Raw genomic sequence first — 20,869 nt, forward strand, 5'->3', positions numbered from 1 at the left:
TTACACACTTACTATTTTGAGTACCTACATAAAAAAGGTAGATCAATAGGTGTTAACTTTACTAAACTACATAAAGAGAATAATAATGAAAACTCCTTGGCTGATGGCTCATATTAAAGTCTTGGCGCGTAAGATAACTAGATTTCGAAACCGTGCCAGAGCCCATAAAGAGGAAAAAAAAAAGCTAAATTTCGATGATGGGGAAATATTAATTAGGAAAAAAACTACATCGAATATTCGGCTTATATTATACTTATTTGTCGGGCGTTTACCATTTAAAATTATATTATCTTATTGAAAAGCTGTATCGGTATGTTTTCAGTTTACATTATAAACTAGTACCGGACCTAGTCTCAAAGGTTCTCTGTGGGTTGGCTCGGTGTGCTGTCATTAATTGTCAATTGTCAGTGTCATTACATGAATGTAACTAATATACAATCTGGGTTCTAATGTTATTGGTATAAATAATATATATTTATTGACTACTTTAAAATTATTATAAGGATATTACGGTAGTAGGATTTTATAAGTGCAAACTATAATGGATACTAGTGAAAACACCCATGTAAAGTATTCACTATCATGGAGTGACCACCTGCAGGCCGTTTCTAATGGATTATGTTCTCTACAGCAGGTACTCTTATTTCCAATATTCTAATACTTGGCATAAGTTATTGAAACTGCCTCATAGACTTAACAAAAGATTTAAGCTTCTGCTAAATACAGTTTGCATAGTAGAATACATGGTATTTATTCCAACTATATAATTAATTATTAATTTTTATCAAATCTTAATAGTCTAAGATCCGGCTGCAGGAGTAGTGCGTTCATCGGTTATTTGCTAAAAAACAAATTTTTATGTATATTTATAATTAGAAGAATATATATCTACCAAGTTACCTCTTAAAATTTGGCTAGCGGCCTAGGTGCGGCCAGGTGCGCAACGGCAACCGTTATTTTTTAAAATCTTTATGTTAATTGCCGTGATGTAGACGAAATTTTAATTAAAAAACAAGTAACCGAAATTGTTTCCCAAAAATCAATTAAAAATACTAGCAGGCAAATTTTTGTAGGCAACGTGGCAGATATATTATATTCTCTTAATTATAAATACGGTGTAACTTTATAACGAATTTCACGGGACCAATGTTCGTTATAGGGAGTGAATAGAAAGAAAAACCAATTACAATAATTTCTAATTTTATTACTATCAATAGGTAAATTATTTTAAACACATAACGCTTTTCTTTTACTGGCCATCTTGACAGTTTTAAAGTTTGTTTATGACTGATAATTCACGATAGGTGATGGTGGTGCGTTTAGTAACTGAGACCAAAATTTCCTACAGGCAACGTAATCTAAGAATAATGGCACACATGTTAAATGTTAATACAATAATCAATAACAAAGGCGATACTGCTGTTTATGACCTCAGATGTCTTAGAGATTTCGGCACCTCAAAAGTTAAGTTTTGTAAGCTGATTATAAAAACAATTACACTTAAGTATGTTTTGTTGATGTCTAAATATGACAATATTTATTTGTTATAGAGAATGGCTTTAATTAAATGAAAATTAAATAAAAGCCATTTTCTGAAAATGGTATATATGAGTTGGTTAGTGATTCTATCACATGGCGCGGCTATGCGAGAATCGCTATGTACACTAGTGATTTTTTCCCCATAGATCCAGTACCATAAGCCTAATGGCATGCTGCCTCCTGCTGTATGTGTAGGTCTAGAGGTACAATTTGCAAGGCTATCTCTTGCTGCAGTTGGTGTCGTTTTCATGCAACCGCTATCAGCGGACAAGGCAAGCCACTGGAAGCGTCCAAGTTTCGTAATTGCCGTTTGGAGTTCTGATCTTGGCCACCAGGGCTCCATAGGCTAGCATTGGCCTGATTACGGCAGTGTATAATTATCTTAGGCGATAAACCCCATTTCACGCCTGGCATCTTTTGGCATTCATAAAAGGCGATCGTAGCTTTGTTTAGTTTGTGTTCTATGTGATTGTTCCAGAGCAGTTGACTGTCCAAAATCACACCTAAGTACTTGATTTCTTCCTAAAGTTTTAGATCAGTGTTGAAGAGTTTTGGAAGTCTGTGCGGTCCAAGAACTCTTCGGGTTGTAAAAAGGATTAGTTCTGTTTTTGATCGGTTGACAGATAGCTCGTGTTCATTGCACCATCTTTCAATCACAACGCCCTTCTCATGAGATCACATAAGGTGCTTTCAAAGCTCCCCGATATTTGGATAGCTATGTCATCCACATATCCCACTGTTTAGAGATTGTCTGACAATATCTTGTGTAGTAAAAGTAAACATATTGTTTGTCTATTCTATAAGAGTTGATGGAACTCCACATGTTCCTAGTGCTCTGGTTATACTCGTGAAGTTTGTTTGGCAAAAGTGCCTTCAATGTCAATAACATCCATTAACATGTTTACAAACTAAACAAAATTTATTTTTTTAGAATGAAGAATTAGTAGATATGACATTAGCTGCTGATGGGCATTATGTTAAAGTGCATAGAGTAGTCATGGCAATGGCGAGTCCCTACATTAAAGATCTAATTTGCTGTATGAAGTGTATCCATCCTGTTATATTTTTAAATGTAAGCCTTTACATTATTATGATATGCTTGATATGCATGCTTCAGTCACTATGCCAACACTGCTTACACTATTTGTTCATTAGACTACATTATGTCTAACTATTTGCTTAAAGATTTCAGGTACAAAGTAATTTTTTTTGTAATAGTAAAACAATTCCTATATATTTAAAAAATGAAACAAATGTCATTTAGCTAATAATGAAACTTCCATATTAAAGTGAGTTTGAAAACCAGCAACTAGCTTTTGATGTTACTTTAAATTGTTCTTCACATTGGGCCTTATTTTATTTAAATCCAACATTAAAAAATTCATCAACTTAAACATTCTTCTTCAATGTTTACATAATTTATTTCAGAATGTAAGCTATAAAACCTTAACATATATTTTAGAGTACATATATGCAGGAAAAGTAGACATACCAACAGAATTTATGGATGAATTTTTGATTGCTGCTAAGTCTCTACATATAAAAGGATTGAAGGATGTTGTAAGTATTCTAATTCTAAGAGAATTAATTGAAGCAAAGGGGCGGTCAACTGCAACTATAGACTAGGATAGATAGCTAATAATTTATGCTAAACAGTATAAAATTATATTAATAGCTGTTGAATTTCTTGACTTATAATTGAGTAATGGTTTGCTAATATTACCTTTGATTAATGAGATTACCCATTTCTTCCACAAAACTAAATTCAAGTCATTGCAGTAACACTTCAAATGTGTTACAGTATTTGTGGCCCGCTAAATTCTCTATGTTTTATTTAATGGATATACCTCTAAAGAACACAATTGCAGAATATGAAAGATGAAAACATTATTATTATTTCCAATCAAGATACAGATGAGGACCAAGAAAGAATGAGTAAGTGTTACACAAAAGCTGCAACAGAAAAAGAAAGAGCATTATTGGATCCAGAACTGTGAGTTGAAAGACTGACTTTTGAATACTTTTGAACAATAAGAGAATTACTGATTTTTTGGTAACTTTCTATCTTTTATATGTTTATGATTATCATCATCATCATTGTAGAACTCATTTATATACTGGAATAAAAATAAATAACCTTATGCAGCCATCTGAATGTGCAACTATTTTAGACCGGCACAAATACCAACCAATTTCCCACAAAGAAGGACCCCTATGAATCTATGAGTAACTTCTTTCATCTAAAAATCTGTAAGAAGTTTTCATGTGAAGTTACACTATTAATCTTGAACTTAATTATTAACAATTTTCTTAAATAAAAACAATAACTAACTTTAAAATATATTGAGAGACCTTGGTTTGATTACAAGCAAAACAAGAATTGGTTTGTAAGCCAAATAAAATGAAATTATATTATTATACTAATGAAAACCATGACTTATTAGCTGCAGTTGATGTGTTGCGTTCTTGGTTCAAAAAATAACAAGTAAAAGTGTCAGACTTATATTTAAAGTGCAATTAAACAATTTTAATAAAATTTATATTTTTGTTGTAGTATAAAAGAAAATATGAAGAAGTCAATGAAAGAATCTAAGGAAAGTTTAAAAGTGGAGACCATTGAGGAAGATGGAGAAATAATTATTGATAATGGAGATACTGATTTTGGTATGACATCTTGTATTCTCAAATCAAAATATATTTATTCATATAACTTATTGTCCACTTATGAACGTCAAATTACTAAGTTCTCAAATCGCGAGTCTAGAATGGACGAAGAATTCGTAATAAACTTTCTGCCACTGTTTTTATTCCCCAACCATTTATTATACAAGATGGTCATAGATAGTAACACTTTGCGTCACATACCACGAAAGTAATATATAATAGATATAAATATATCATGGTCTCAATAGCGATAAAAGGTAAGAAAAAATATATATTTGCTGCCTTGTAAGTAAGTAAATGTTTTAGTCGAAATTTATTGATTTACAACTCGAAGTTGTCAGAAATACCAGGGGTGAACACATTAAACAAAACACGGCAGATTTTCTTTTAAAGTCAAACTTTTATTACATCTTCTCAAATTTTTCGTCTGTGTGTTGCATGTCGCGTGACGGTCGGCCGCGGAGTAGGGATAAAGTGAAAGGCGCTCGTCATAGTAGCCAAGGCCAAGATGGCGGCGCTTATAGTTCGCAGCAGCCGACCGTGTAGTGTATAGACTATTATTTAATAGTGTATATTATAATCTTAATAATTGTGAAGTATTATGTATGTCGTACTGTACTCTAAGACGCAGAGTTCAATAAAATTATTAGTTGGAGACTTAGTCTACTTTTATTATTTCCCATTTCAATTTTCCAACTATAAAATTAAGATTGATAAAGCGATTTTTATACCCTTAAATGCCCTTAATGCAATATTATGCCAAATTTTTTGAAGTTAATTATTAAAATTAATCAAACTGATCGTGTGTCGCATGTCTGTGGCTGGACTAGAGATGCTGTATACCAAACACAACCGAAACATTTACGTTCTCAACAATATATACAACATATCTCTAAAAAACCTACAGATTTTATCGGCGTACCTATGTAGCATTTTCGAGGCATCACTGTAATTTAATATGAAATGTTCGTAATGACAAATGTTATTGTCAGCAAAAACTTCCATAAAATTAGTTCGCTATTTGCATTTGTTGGTCGTTGCAAAATTTCCCTATTTTATTTAACCTACTTATATTAATATATGTATATAAAAATTATAAACTATTTGTATACTATCGATAAATATGGTTTCGAATTATTCTCATAGATGCGTTGTCTTTGTTATCACAAAAACATAAAAAGCATGTAAATTGCATATAAAAACGTCGCTATCTCTAATGAAAGTTACTGGTCATTTTTTTATTATATTTATTATATACTCGTATTATACTTCAAAATTGTACGATGCAACAAAACTTCTAATGGTCAAACAAGTATACATAACAAACTTACTTACCCATGTGTCAACTTTTTGGAAATAAACACCGACCACACCACATCATACAAAACGCAAATCTTCATATAAGCTACCAAAAATGGCTCTTTCTTGGCCCCATGGTTTTTCTCTTTCAGAGGTCCTTTTATTTATAACCATTCTTAAAAACTATTGATTTAAAACTTTATACAATCACTAACAATCTTCTAAACCTGTCTTATGCTTAAAACAAAAGTATTCCTCTCGTGCAACAGTAGTTAAATTAGTTATAGTGAGTGTTATATAGAACTAGCAAACTCGGCGAACTCCGTTTCTCCACCAGATGGCTTCGTTTTATGTAACATTTCGTTTGGTGATCCCGCTTTTCTGCTGAAATTTTTCCTAAATTTTCTTTGCTATAAACCTCACGGAGCCCGAGACCTTTCCAACGAATGCAAAACCGTGGAAATCGGTTCGTGCGTTCTGGAGTTATAGCGTCAGGAAGGAAAACCCGACTTATTTTTATATAGTAGATTTACGACGTCAAGTACATAAAAATCATTGATATGTCAAAAGGAAAAGACTATGTTTGTCTTTCTTTCATTCTCATAACAGTCACACAATTTAGTCTGATATACTTTTCAAGAATTTCAAATGATAGTAAATTAATTGTAATTGTCACTTGGTCCCGTAGAATGCGAAAGCGACCCCGAGGGCCTCTTTGATGGTCGTGGTTGTTGCTTTTAGTGCGGGGGATGCGTAAACGCATTCTCACCTTGGTTAGAAAAAAATAGTAGAGTCACTAATCTGTTTTTTTTTTAATTTTCCAATTATATTCAGATTAAGAAGCTTTTTTTGTTGATTTCCGATTCTGTACAGATGCAAGTGTGACTGATGACAAGATGCAATGTCAACATTACATATTATAATAAATGCGCGTAAGTTTTACAGAAATTTAAATATTTCAGATATCTCTACGCACTATACGTTGTCTAACCGCGGATCCCTTCAGATGATACTGAACAAATTTATGTATTATCTAAAACACACGAATAAGGATAATTCTCGACAGTGGCGTTGTGTTGATTATTTAAAGAAAAGTAAATGTCCGGCACATATCTTTACTGAAGGGGACCTGGTTATTCAGAGGTAAATATATTATATATGTATTTCCATTTATTAAACTACCATTAGACATAGATTTTTTTTATTATTAATATTAACGATGCAGCAAGGCTCAACTCATATTGGCGCAGTCGAAGCGACGTGACGCGTCATGTTTTTAAATTTTAACGCGTTAACGCGCTGTGTTCAAAATACTGGGACCAGTTCTGAGACTTTTGTTCATTCGTGAATAGTACTCGCTCGGTAATCCGTAATATACAATTACGCTATAATGTATTAGAACAGAAAGAAGAGAACTAAAGTTTTTGAGTTAATAAACCTAGTGTAGTGAATATAAGTGCGAGTGCGGTATCTCGGACACATGAACATAATGTCAAAATATTATAGAACACTAAGACTGTTAATAAACATTACCTTAGTTTAAGCTATTTATTAGTATTGTAGAAAATTAGGTCAAAATAATATTACTTATTAGCCACAATTATTGTATAGGCTAGATTGTAATTCATGTAAAGTCGCACTCTTTTTTGTGAACTTTACTGTAAGAAATAAAAGTAAAATAATATATATTTTTCATGACTTTTACACGTGTAGTCCGTTGTGGCTTTACTCGCGCGCTTATATATTTTAAATTTATATTTGTATATAAATTTGTACCTTAAAATGAAAAAATAGAGATGAATATGCCCATAGCATAATGACGAACTGATAGTGAAAATGATGACTCGTCGCCTCAACCTGCGCCAGAGTTGAGCCTAAGACTGTTTCTACCGATGTTTTAGTGTCACAAGTCACAAAATGCATAGTTATCCCTGTCATTTAGAATTTAATCACGTTTTTAATGACTTAATAAACGCTATTTTTGAAGTTGCCAGCAATTAACTTTGTATAAAAACTATTTGTTAAATATTTTCCTGGGGGCCTCATAACCTAGCGGTCTTATTAAGAGGCAGCTAGTTGAGGTGTACCGGGTTCGATTCCCGGTTCGAGGGCAAGTTTTAATTTAATTTAAATTTGTTCTCGGCCTTTGGGACGGTTGTGCGGTACCGGGCGAGTGCCTAAACCGTACATGGAGGACACGGTCGAATTTCTAAAGACAAGCACGAATTGTAAAAAATCCTATCCTACTTGACGCTGGCTAAATGCACAAATCGTGCCAGAGCCATTAAAAAAAAATCCTCAAAGTTCGCATGTGATTTCAGAATATCGGCCCATAATCACAAAACACATGAAAATAAAATTAAAAAAAGGTTTTGCAGTGGAAAAGTTTTTACGACTATTCGTGATGCAGAAGAAAATACATCAACTAAAAGTACCAAAGATTGTAGTGAAAATTATATGGATCATGAATAAAATATATTTAAAGACGGTTTTATTTATATACCCTTGAACAGTATTCGCCAAATCACAGTACATTTTTAATATTTAAAACATGAATAAAAATACATCTGTTAAAAAAATAAAATTTTAATATAATTCATACAACAATCAATATACGTAACAACATATTTTAAATTAGCAATCATTTATCAAAATACGTATATCTAAAAAATATAGTAGGAATGCATCGGAAATTCATAAAATCGAAGTAAAACTCAACAGCAAGCTTACATTTTTTAAACTTAATTATTCTCAGTTTTAAATAAAATAAATGCACAACTAAGTACAATATTTTTGAATCAAACTACTTTTCTAATTCATTTTTGACGAAAGTTGGAAGCGCAAACGCTGCTTTGTGAACGTCAGTGCTATAGTACCTCAAATTCATGGAAAGCTCATCTTGGCGGGAAAACGTCAAAGTCGGCTTGTCAAACTGAACATCATTATCAAGAGACCCAATGACAAAACCAATTTGCCCGGAGGGATAAGTCGGTACAGACGTTGTAGCGTACGCGGCTTTCGGAAATTGATTTTTGCAGATCTTTAGTGTACTCGATACTAAATCCATGCTGTACCAAAATGTACCAGCTTGCGAACATACGATCCCATTAGGTTTTAATGCGCTCTTCATGAGTGCAAAATAATTTTCTTGAAACAAACTAACAGCTGGACCGACGGGATCGCTGCTATCTGTTATGATGACGTCAAATTCCTGACTATGGTTCTTCATGAACTCGAAGCCATCTCCTACGTGTAGTTTCAGTTTTTTGCTTTCAAAACCGACTGCCATAAAGGGAAGATACTTTTTAGATACCTCGATAACTTTATCGTCAATTTCCACCTGCAACAATTTTTCTTTACACTTTCCCGTAAGTTATTGGGGAATAATTTACATTTATCTTCTTTTTTATATTAAGTAATGGGCATAAACATAAGTCCATGTTTAACCCCGACCTTTGATAAGATAAGTCTTTGTAAAACTAACATCCGTAAACTGTCAATGACGTTTATAACACAAATTTTTCTTATCTATATTTTTTCTATTTTACTATTTGTCTATGTTTCTACCAATCAATATTTATTGAAATAAGATCAACATTGTACAATAATTTCTGCCGTTTTCCCCAATTTAACCAATACGACTACATGTCTATAGGCGGCGATTTTACTTTCGTTGAGCTGTATAAACACTTGCTAATATAATATTACTGAAATGAATAACCTTGACTTCTGATATTAATATCTGCGGTAAAACTACGATAAGAATGTCGCTTGATATATTTTAATTGTAATGCTCACATATTTACATTCATTTTATCTGAGGTTTCACTCGCGTCTAGAATTAAATTTTATTGTATTTAGCTAAGCTATTTTATGTTAGATCTCTAAACTAGCTTTAAATCTTTTTTAATGTATTATTGCTGAAATATAAATGTACCTGAACGATTTCCTTTACTAATGGGTGTTTTGCAACTTCTCTGGCAACTCCCCCATCTCCACCTCCTACAATTAGCACTTTTTCGGGATTTTTATGGCAGCACAAGGGCAGGAAAGAAATCATTTCCTGAAAAACATGTATTTTATTAAGTAAATAACACCTTTAACATTATTTGTGATTTACAATGCATTTCATATCTTTATTTAGGTATTTTAACATCGTTTTATAGCCAAGAGACATTTTTTTATCATTATTTATTTTATTTGATAAAAAAAAAAATATACTTGAACCAGACTACATACCTGATATGAAAACTCATCTTTCTGGGTGCACTGTATAATACCATCAAGAACAAGGACCCTTCCAAGGCTGGTGGTGTCTAGGACTAAGATGTCTTGATACTTTGACTTCTCTTTATGCAATACTTCCTTAACTTCAAATGAAAATGTCCCACCAGGCCACATCTCACATACTTCAGTAAACCAATTCTTCTTAAATGAATCCATTTTTGTCTCTAAAAGGAAAAATAAATTTGTTCACAGATGAAATCTTGCGATCACGTTCACAATATTTATAATAACTATTTTATTTTTGTTGTCTTTATTTATAACTGCATATTATAAGGTAATGTTCAATATTTGACTCTATGTAAATATCATTAGTAAATCATTGTGATTAATAAAAAATAAACAAACTGATAAACTTGTTTAAATAATAATTACCATACCTGTTTACTGCTTCTGCAACTATTAATTAAGAGTGATTTCGGTATTTATCTTAATTTATTATAGTATTAATATCACTCGACTCAGCGTATTTTCTCTACTGATTAGTTTTGAATTAAAAACAAGATTTACCGGAATATGTTACGGAATGTAACAAACGATTTATATGCGCAAGCGCAGGTTGACAACTGAAGTCTGAACTGATCGTCTCTGCTTATTGTGCCTGTCATGTGTTAATTGACATACGTCGATGTCACGTCTTAAACATTGATAAGAGTAAGGCAGAAATGATGAATATAAATATTTCATGTACCTAATTAATTTCAACGGTATATGTCTTTCTTATATATACAATATTTATTATGTAAGGGACTGTAAAAAATAAGAAAATTAAATACTACTATTATATTCTTGTGTTAATTATTTATTAAAATTGTAAATATATTAAATGAAAATCCAAGGTTTTGAAAAATAACTTTATTAAATCTTAAATTAAGCACAACAATAATACCTGTATTGTCAAAATGCAATCTTATTAATATTCTAATATTACTACATAATAATATTCTAATTAATTTTAACAATGATACACTGTACCAAAGACTTTTAATACATATATTGTTTTGGTTAATACTTTGAATTATTAATAAAATAGAGAGGTTAAAACCATAATATAAAACTAGAACAATGTAGTATATGATTGTATTTTAATATTGGGATTTTTTACTACAAAAAATATAAGAATTGACTATAATGATATGACTCAATACCTATGTAAATTTCTTTTAAGTGGCAGAATATGCGAACTTAAGATTGTGTTTTTACCACCAAAAAACATTTTTTCTTGCAAATAAATTATTATTATTAATATTTTTAGCTTAGTCTCTACAGTCCTTTTGAGTTCATATGGATACATTGATTTTTCAATAATTTAACTCTAAAATCTGTTAAAAATTGTCTTTAAGACTAACAAATTCCCTTTTATATGATGCTACTTTGAGTCATGGACTTATATCTCCGTATTCTTTATATATTGTGAAATATATACACTTAACTATATTATGACTAGAATGTTATTAAATAATATCTATGTTAATTGGTTCATTGTTACTTATAAGCTCTTATTATCACAATTTGCTAGTTTTCCAATATTTAAATGACTCTGTAATTAAACAATTATTTGTCATTTTGCTTCATAATGTAAGTATAAGTAGCTCTTATGTGCTCCTTAGTTATATGAGTTAACTATCTTCTATAGGAAATCATTTTTATAATTATTTCATGCTGTGAGCAGATATTATATTTTCTAGTTATTTACCAGTTTTTAGTTTCTACTGCTGAATTTGTTAATACATTTTGTAATTTCTCTGACCAATAAATTATGCAACATTTGCATTAAATTGATGACTTTTCTATTTTACTTTTCATACATATGACTTCACAGGACAGCACCGATACTCTGTAAATTCCAAAAGTGATTGGAATACAATATTGAGGTTTTCTACCGCGCAATAATTCCAATATTGCGTTTATATGAGCGCATCTATCCATCAACTCTATAGGGGCTCTAGACAAAATCACTTAAGGATATGCGTGACCCACCTCCAAAAGAATTCGTATGAGAATGACATTAAGTCACTCTTCGTCACGAGACCAATACAAATGGGTTAGTCGGTCACGCCAGTCGTAAAGGGATTTTATTTCAAGACCCTGTAGGAAACCGGCCTGTCTACATCCAAAAATCGACGACTCGTAGAATGCTGATCACCTTGTCTATGAAATATAAATTATCAAAGAAACGGATACAATTAGAATATTATTACCAAAACTAAAGAATATTGAACTACATCAAACTTTCATACAATGCCTAGATTATCGCATACCCTATTGGAAGTTACAAAGTACGGGCGCAGTTTAGTAATACTTGGACATCACTATTATGACTTTATTTGCAATAAGTGGTCACGTGATCATTTTCAAACAAATTTAGCTAGTCTAGATAATAGACCAGTCATTATAGACATTCGAAATCGAAAATTTGATAATAATTCCAAAAGTTTTCAAACTTCGGTCAAGTGAATGGTACATTGGGACGACAATAAATCTCAAATAAAATAAATAACAAAAAATGTTCCGTACACTTAGGTTGGTTGCAAATTTTATACGTGATATGAAATATTACATCGAAAACTTCCCCAAGTTTGCAGAACTTTTGGAATTTTTTTCACGAGCAAAACTTATTTTTAACAATGTTCCGGACCGCAGAGCAGGTTGCAAAATTTTATAGTTTGTTTTAATACCACTCCCGACCTTACATCAAAATTTGAAAACTTTTGGAATTATAATGAATTAATTGTCTTGACTGATTGGACTATAACTATTCTAATCAAATTATTTGACATAACACAATCAAATTGATCTTATTGAAAATCTAAAAACTTTCTATACAGATTTTAAAACAAAATTGTAATAGTTGCTTTACAATGTGGTGACTGTCACAAAACGCTTGTCTCGCTCCTTCTAAATCATTTACGAATGAGGCGTATGGCTTAAGATCCGTATTAGAACACGGGACCTTTCAAAGTTGGGTGGAATAAACCTGCTGTGTTTCCGTGTTCGATCGTATATTTCTTCGCGCTCTAATTTCAACAAGAATGCGTAGACAGAAGTCCGGCGCGAGAGCAGCAGCAACTGTGACCAGGTTGAGCAGCCAAAAGGGCAGGGAAGTGAGCAGACGGGTGTACGTTCCTAGTATGTCGCCGTCCACTTGGCTAAAGATAAAGATTTTTGTAAAAAAAGGGAAAGTAGAAATGTAAGTGAATGACGTCACATGTGGGAGAATTTGCGTTTAAATCTGCGTTAGAGTTCTGAAACTATAAAAACAATACCTGAAAAAGAACATGGTACACAAGGTTGATCTTTACTCTTCAACATTTTATAGCAAATTAAAATAGTAAGAAACCAAGCTACAATTTATAAAGAGTGTTGAAATGCCTTTTTTTGAAATTTATTTAAAAAAAAAAATCTTATCTTAACAGGTAATTTAGGGTAAATTAACAAGAATACATATACAATAAAAAATCACACACGAAATAAAAACAAACATAACAAATTAATTAGGAAAATAAAGCTAAAGAATATTTACAAAATACATAAATAAATAGTAGAACTTTTGTCAATTCACTCAACGTCAATAAAAAACGTCCGTTAACCTATGTAATTCGTTGTAATACAGCGAACAATATGTGGCATTTTTATAAGGTTAGTTCTAGCTAACATGTAGTGCCCACATGTAGTAAAGGCTATAAGCAGTTATCGCCAAAACAAACAATTGCAACCCAAATGCATTTAAACCTTGTAATAGAAACTTAACTAAACTATATTTATCATAATAGAATTAATACAAAAAGGTCATAAATTTTGATGTTCTTCAGATTAATTCCTGCAGCTGAGTATCATTGTCGGACGTCGAGGCAGAATACGAAAAACCATCCGTATCACCTTGACGTCCGTCGTTCCACAACTAAGCGTTTTTAAGGGAGGTTTTTGCCGCGCACCACCACTACGTGGAACCAGCTGCCCACTGAAGTGTTTGACTTAGGGCTCTTCAAGAAAAGAACCTACCAATTCTTAAAAGGCCGGCAACGCGCTTGCGAACCTTCTGGCAATGTGTGGGCAGCCGTATCACTTAACATCAGTTGAGTCTCCTTCCCGTTTGCCCCTTGTTATATAAAAAAAATATACAGAAAAAAGATTTAGATAAAAAATGATACTTACAAATAAAACAATGAATATATAGTATTAAACGCTATATAAGTCAATACTGATAGTAGAGCGGTAAGTGCGAAGGCCAGGGTGTGGTATCGCGCGTGAAGGCACAGCTTCAATGTCACTATTACCAGCATTTGGTGAAATAGTATCGCGCCGAATGACCTGGAAACATGATTAATTAATTGGACGTCGTAATTAACACTTGCTAATAGTGGAAAGAGTTGGCCTAGTTTTGGCGACCCTAATCCCTGAGGTAGTTCGAATCTATCTGCACCAATAATAATAATAATCTTTATTTCTTAATAATAATAATCTTTATCTCTTAATAATAATAATCTTTATTTCTTAATAATAATAATCTTTATTTCTTAATAATAATAATCTTTATTTTTTAATAATAATAATCTTTATTTATTTATTTTTATTTCCAATGGAATTTTCTGCCTATGTGCAACTCTCGCTCGTAAAGTATAGGCAAACATCGTGAGAAAAACGAAACAGAAAGCTACATACTCGTCTATAACGTAATTTAAGATGCGTTCTGAGGCCAATACCAAAGGTTGTAGCGCCACAGCTTATTTATTATAGACAGGTCGAGCGCGTCCGTGCCCCCTACGCCCGTACCGTACGTGTAAGCGTACTGCCGCAAACAAACAAAGGTACATGATATTGTACGAGCCAAGGCTGTACATTTTAGTCTAGTCGACAAGTTGAAAATGGAACAAAATAGAGATACTGCTCTTAAAATTATGTGCGATAGCTCATTGGAACCGGAATAACGCCTAGAAAAATTTTTTTTGTAAATTTTTTGATTATCATGAATATTACTTTTATTTAAAATTAAAATTTTTTTTTTCTATACTTAGTTATATATGGTTGTTTTTGTTAATTTTAGAAGTTTTAGAAAAAAAATAAAAAAAAGTTGAATATTTGTTTATAACAACTTGGTAAGTTAATAAACAATAGAATTGTTGATTAAAAAAAAATTTTTTTCTGTTACATTATAGAGGACTGTCAATTATGACTTTTAGAAAAAAAATTTTTTTTAACTAATTATTTAAATAATAGAAAATTAAAAAAAACGATTATAAACAATTAAAAATTGTTATTTAGGAAAAATTTTTTTTTTAAAAATCATAAAATTTTTAACGTAATAAAGTTGTGTTAAAATTTTTTTAAAAAATATTTATTTATTCAATTTGTTAAAAAAAAAATTATCAACAAATGGCGGGAATTTTTTTTTTTGTAAATCAATAAATATCTTGTATTAATAAAAAAACGATTATATGATGATTTAGAAAATAAAATTTTTTTTAACAACATTACATGGATTTTTAAGTTTTTGTTTAAGTAAAAAAAATGTTATAAACAAAGTATAAATATTTTTTTAACTTTTATGGCACGATCTTGTTAAGTATGTATGTAAGAAAGGCTCTACGAAGCGAAATATTTTTACGACCATTATTTAAACATTTTTTTTCACTTACAATTAAGACGGTCGTTCGAGAAAATTTCGTTTGTTAACAATTATTTAACTTGTTGAAAAATTAACTTTAAGTAAAATTTTCAACGGGAATAAATTAATTATAGTGTTCAGAACACACCATAATTTTTTCAAATTTAAAAAAAAATATTCAATACCTTAAATAAATTAATTAATGTGCCGTAGTCGCTTTTGACGCCACGCGCGAATCCTAAAAATGTCACCCGCAGACCTATTTTCAGCGTTAAATTAAAGTTATAAATAATGGAGATAGAGTTCCGAGAGTTAGGAGTTTTTTATTGGAAATTTTCTCTTCTTTCAGAATCTTTATTTGAAATTTCTTAAATATTAATAGTTTATTAAATATTGGCAAAAAACTAAATGCCATTTTTTTTTCATCTTTAATTGTCTATAACTTTTGCAATTTTTTATGTGCTAATACACGCTTTTAGCACATTTTTCTAGGCGTCATTCCGGTTCGAATGAGCTATCGCACATAATTTTAAGAGCAGTATCTCTATTTTGTTCCATTTTCAACTTGTCGACTAGACTATTTTGCTTACACAGGCTTTCTTAGTTTTGTAAGCGTGGCGATTTCCTAAATCGTCGGAGTTACGCCCCGAGAGTATAGCCAGACGTAGACACTCTCTTCAACTGTTACATTGCATTCATTTGTTACATGGCAATTAACATTTCATTATTTCGCTAATATTCTATTGCTGTACGCGAGTGATTAATATAGAGTAAAACTAAATCACTATACTCAAATATTTAAAGCACCTTGATGACCCAGGAACCGATATGATAGGCCGTGGAGCTCTAAATGGTCGACCCTACGGATAATCCGTACTGCGGACCTTCCGTATAGCACTAAATGCAACCAATGGGGCGGTGTCTTAAAACTAAATTGTGGACGTGTGTATATGTTAACGTAAAATTGTAAAAACCGTTAGATTGTAATCTATCGGTTATCGGTATTCGGTAGATTGTACTACACTAATTTAGTTATCATTCAAACTTCTTTGGTCAATTACAGATTAATTTTACTTCCCAACAATTTCATATAACTACCGAATAATAATACGTTAAATTGCAAGCAGTATGTTGAGTTGACAATCTTTCGACAGTTTACAATCTCGCGAGATAGATTACAATCTAACGGTTTTTACAATTTTACGGTGACATATATAAGGCATTAAAATTTTCTAGTTTACAAACTAATTGCGTAGATACGTCAAGAAATTGCATATATCTGGGACCAAGATCCGTAAAGGTATGTAAGAAGGTGAATATTAGTTTGGTACAGACATCGTAGTTGTAAATCTGTGTGGAATGAAATTATGCATTTTAGTTGATTTATAAGCAATTGCATTTCAACTTATAAGGGAGCGTTCAAGTATTAGGTAACGAATTTGGGGGGGGGTCCTTTTGTAAAACGTACGGGGCGGGGAATTGAATTACGCGTTATTGTTAATATTATTTTCGACTTTCCAGTACTTTACACCACATAATGGTGTTTAGGTATAAAGAGTCACTATGTGGTCACGAAATTTTACTATACTTGGGTACAGAAAAACGTAACGGCGAGTTCCATGGGGGGGAAAAAGTCAGCGTAAAACACGAAATAGATAAATTTGAGGACCAGACCTTTTTAGATAAAATAATAATACATTATTAGTTACATAATTAATTAATTAATACATACCACAAATCCATAGGTTTCCCATCAGATGTAAAGACATCCGAGGTGAAGATTAAAGCACTGAAGCCATAAATGAGCACTGAATGATATAACGCTCCTGATAGCCAAAGAACGAAGTACCGCCATGATAGGAGCTTGTTTTTTCGAATATTTCGGTAAAGCATTGGGTTCCTGAAGAGTAATACAAAAATAAATAAACAAAGTTTTTGAAGTTATACTTCTTTAGGCGCGTTATGAAAAATTGATGAGAGTGAAATTTTACGATGCGCGCGCACCGTGACGCAAAATTAACAGAATGAAGTTGCCCACGGAAGATGCTACGGCATTGGACATAATTTAAAAACAACATTCGAATAATAATAGAATTTATGTTACACTTAATAAGAGAATAATAATCAATATTTATTTATTTAATTTTTCAAATGTAAACTGAACTTTATTGACTATAATGACTCCTTTTCCAGTCTTTGATTATTTAATTGTAATTAATTATTTGCATGCAATCAAAAACTATTTTTAATAATGCCAAAGAAGTATAACTTCTTACGCGCGTACACGCACCCTTTTTTTAAACTTAAGGCACTGAAGTTAAATATATTCTTTGTGTGATGCTTCAAAAGCAAGCGAAAGTAAAATAAAGTATAAATCTTAAAGCCTATTTAAAAAAATCTTTACCAAACTGTGAAATAAAATACAAATTGTAACTGTTTTACCGGTTTTTTATTGCCAATGTTAATAAATATTGTGTTAGACAGGACATACAGAACTCCTAAAAATGATAAATTTTCGTAAAAATAAGTTTGGATTCATTTAAATCCGTAGGAATCGATAAAAAGAATTACTTTTCGAAACATAAGAGTTATTATATCAGGAATAAATTTAGGTGCCTTCTAGGCTGAGTTAGTAATACATACCTGAGTAATAAATCGGCTGGCCAGCGTTGCTCAGTCACAGATAGAACAAGGCACGGTACTGACGTGAAGAATAGATTGTAGAACGTCAAATACATACTGTCATATATTGACTGTGTTGAGAACGCGCTGTTTATTTGGAAAAATAACTGCAAATAAATAAAAATCATATTCTTTTTGGTTTGATTGTTCAAACTATAATACATGATATATGGTAACAGAAACGGTATTATGTCCACGTTCATAAAGTCCTGTATTCACTTTGATTAGGTATTAGTGCAGGTGATTACTGATTGGTGATTAGGAGAAAACAAGTGTGGACAGCGACGAAGTGATTATAAGCGTGTTCTTTTTTTTGTGAGTAGTGACGTCGCGTGCGCCCTGCCTTCCCCCTCACTCGCAGCGTGCCTGCCAAAACACGTCTGGACAGGCAGCAGGAGTCTTCGGTCAACCTGAGAGCAAAGTAATATTCCGTCGTATCTTCAGCAGCCAATTCCTTGTAGAGTTGGTAGCTTGCGCCATGGTCTTCTATTAATCCATTTTCGTATCCATACTTTTCTTGGTCATGCAAGTTCAGCTTCCAAAACTTCTTCGGTTTCAGATAGCACCGCGTTTAATACTTCTTTCAGTACTTCTTCAAATTGCAAGCGTGCTTCTCGATGTTTGTCCAAACTTCCTGACAGCTAACGACAACTGTATTTACTTAACAGAGCCCCTAATTGGACACTACTTGCATAACACACCTGCACTAATCATCCTCAATTACTAATCACTTGCACTCGCACTAATCAAAGTGAATACAGGCATTTAGATGTGTTTTGTTGTTATGAAGCAACAATTTCATTTCACAACAACAACGAAAAAAATCGAAATAGCTTCCATTTTCAAACAAGGTGTTCAGTCATATTATGTTTGTAATTTTAATATTTAGTAATAAAGTAGATTCAACGCGAAGCAGACGTTTCATTGCACTAAAATTATACTTAATAGTTAACCAGTCAAAAAGCAACCTTATCGCCGCTCCATATGGTCGCAATCTCGCCGGATATTGTGTCTACTGAGCTGCATCGAAGGAACAATAGACTACGCATTCCATTGCGATAAGGAACTCGTTTAGCAACTATTTTGTGCAATTTTTAGACTTATAACTTTTGAATAATATTGAAATAGAACGTGCAAGTGACTTGAAAGTGATCAAATAATGGCAAATGTGGAACAATTATTAAGTGTACTTGAAAATAATAATGAACTATTAAAAAAGACTCAAATAAATATTAAAAAATGTGCAAAGGCTAGACTTACGAAAGGTTATCTAAAAACACGGATGGAGTGTATAGAAAGTTACTGGAAGACTTATAAAAGTGCACATTTAGATTTAATAAAAATTACGCCGCGTGAACAAAAGTCAATTTTACCATATTTTGTCAATGAGGATTATTATTTGATCGAGGATTTATATTTATGTATGGTGTCTGACATCAGGGATATGTTAGAAGGTCTTGAAATTCAAAGAGGACAACAATCCTGTAATCAGGGGAACGGCTCCACTGCAGTCGAACACAACGTACAATCACAGGTTCGACTCCCGCGCATTGAATTACCTACTTTTTCGGGTAATTACGAAGAATGGCCTTCTTACAAAGATATTTTTGTTGCACTGGTACATGATAACACGTCACTGTCTAATGTTCAACGACTACATTATTTGAAATGCAGCATAACAGGTGAAGCAGCATCCTTATTAAAACACATCCAAATCACAGAGTCGAATTATTTATCTGCTTGGGAGACTTTAAAACTTAGATATGGGAATAAACGTATGATAATTAATTCATTATTTAAACGATTATTTTCACAAAAGAAAATTATGTCACAATCGGCTTTACAATTAAAAGGAATATTAGATACAACAAATGAAGTTTTAAACAGCTTACAAAATCTTAAGTTACCCACAGAGTCATGGGACCCTATAATTGTATTTTTAGTAGTTCAAAGGTTGGATCCAGATACTCACAAAGAATGGGAACAATTTTCGTATGATATAAGTCAAGAAGAATTATCTACCTGGTTTGAATTACAGAAGTTTTTAGAAGGAAAATTAAGAACGTTAGAATTGTTAAATCCACCTTTTAAACCAACTCTCAAGCCGTTAAGAGAACGTGTTTTTCACATGTCTATAGAGAAGACATGTATTATGTGTAAGGAAAATCATAGCTTATGTCGTTGTAAAACATTCTCAAAAATGTCACCTGCAGAAAGAAGTCACTATGCACAACACAACAAACTCTGCTTCAACTGCTTGGCTCCAGGGCATTCGGCATTTAGATGTAATTTACCTCTTTCATGTCGAATATGCAAGGCTCGTCATCATTCTCTTCTTCATCAGTCAACTAAAGCAAATGCGTCGGCATCTTTAGAACTCAAGCAACCGATGACATTACCTCAGGAAGAGGAGAAGACTCTTGCTACAATGACAGCTTTACATAATGTTACAGAACATATCAATCTATTGGCAACCGCAATTGTGGTTATAAAGGGAAACTATGGGCACACAACTGTACTTAGGGCGCTAATAGATTCGGGGTCGCAGTCATGCTTTATCACTCAAAAGGCAACTCAAGCACTAAAATTGCAACGCAAACCTGTAAATTTGGTCGTCACGGGTATGGATAATATGAAGGTAAACATCAAACAAGAAGTCAATTTTGATTTATTGTCACGCTGGGAACCTAACTTTGAGCTACCAATACACGCCTACGTGATGTCACAGCCATTAAAGTTTAACATACCTTCATCAGAATATTTGCAACAGGAACTGCGTCACTTTGAGAAATTGAA

General features: G+C 32.2%; 3 protein-coding genes across 4 annotated transcripts in view; 1 reads left to right on the forward strand and 2 right to left on the reverse strand.

Annotated features, from left to right (window-relative positions):
• The first annotated feature begins 315 nt into the window (after positions 1 to 315).
• LOC125052386 lies at positions 316 to 7,989 on the forward strand. Of its 2 annotated transcripts, XM_047653196.1 has the most exons (7): positions 331 to 634; positions 2,471 to 2,611; positions 2,968 to 3,099; positions 3,408 to 3,532; positions 4,094 to 4,203; positions 6,465 to 6,645; positions 7,824 to 7,989. In XM_047653196.1, the coding sequence occupies exons 1-7, from the start codon at positions 542 to 544 to the stop codon at positions 7,972 to 7,974; spliced, it is 933 nt and encodes a 310-aa protein (XP_047509152.1). In that variant the 5' UTR covers positions 331 to 541; the 3' UTR covers positions 7,975 to 7,989. The 2 variants fall into 2 exon arrangements, with proteins under 2 accessions (XP_047509153.1, XP_047509152.1); XM_047653197.1 differs by lacking the exon at positions 2,471 to 2,611 and having other exon boundaries at positions 316 to 634.
• An 83-nt stretch (positions 7,990 to 8,072) lies between these two features.
• On the reverse strand, positions 8,073 to 10,250 carry LOC125052387 (spermidine synthase). The gene is made up of 4 exons (XM_047653199.1): positions 10,167 to 10,250; positions 9,742 to 9,953; positions 9,440 to 9,565; positions 8,073 to 8,842 (listed from the first exon to the last, which is right to left on the reverse strand). Exons 2-4 carry the CDS (start codon positions 9,943 to 9,945, stop codon positions 8,306 to 8,308), a joined length of 867 nt encoding a protein of 288 aa, XP_047509155.1. The 5' UTR covers positions 9,946 to 9,953; positions 10,167 to 10,250; the 3' UTR covers positions 8,073 to 8,305.
• A 2,293-nt stretch (positions 10,251 to 12,543) lies between these two features.
• Positions 12,544 to 20,869, reverse strand: part of LOC125052425 (phospholipid-transporting ATPase IF) — a 36,579-nt gene continuing 28,253 nt past the window's right edge. The window contains exons 14-17 of the mRNA XM_047653269.1: positions 18,035 to 18,180; positions 17,124 to 17,291; positions 13,942 to 14,097; positions 12,544 to 12,935 (exon numbers count right to left, since the gene is read on the reverse strand). Of these exons, the coding sequence (XP_047509225.1) occupies positions 12,743 to 12,935; positions 13,942 to 14,097; positions 17,124 to 17,291; positions 18,035 to 18,180 (663 nt within the window). The 3' untranslated portion in view covers positions 12,544 to 12,742. The remainder of the gene's footprint in view (positions 12,936 to 13,941; positions 14,098 to 17,123; positions 17,292 to 18,034; positions 18,181 to 20,869) is intronic.

This window comes from Pieris napi, chromosome 9, assembly GCF_905475465.1.
Source record: "Pieris napi chromosome 9, ilPieNapi1.2, whole genome shotgun sequence".
Taxonomy (NCBI): domain Eukaryota; kingdom Metazoa; phylum Arthropoda; class Insecta; order Lepidoptera; family Pieridae; genus Pieris; species Pieris napi.

Bases quoted from the DNA above. Each gene is read 5' to 3' on its own strand.
- LOC125052387 (XM_047653199.1), bottom strand. From the start codon at position 9,945: ATGGATTCATTTAAGAAGAATTGGTTTACTGAAGTATGTGAGATGTGG. The intron at 9,566-9,741 runs GTATGTAGTCTG...CATGTTTTTCAG, and splicing joins AAGATGAGTTTTCATATCAG to GAAATGATTTCTTTCCTGCC. The intron at 8,843-9,439 runs GTACATTTATAT...AAATTGTTGCAG, and splicing joins TAGTAAAGGAAATCGTTCAG to GTGGAAATTGACGATAAAGT.
- LOC125052386 (XM_047653196.1), top strand. From the start codon at position 542: ATGGATACTAGTGAAAACACCCATGTAAAGTATTCACTATCATGGAGT. The intron at 3,100-3,407 runs GTAAGTATTCTA...ACACAATTGCAG, and splicing joins TAAAAGGATTGAAGGATGTT to AATATGAAAGATGAAAACAT. The intron at 3,533-4,093 runs GTGAGTTGAAAG...TTTTTGTTGTAG, and splicing joins GCATTATTGGATCCAGAACT to TATAAAAGAAAATATGAAGA.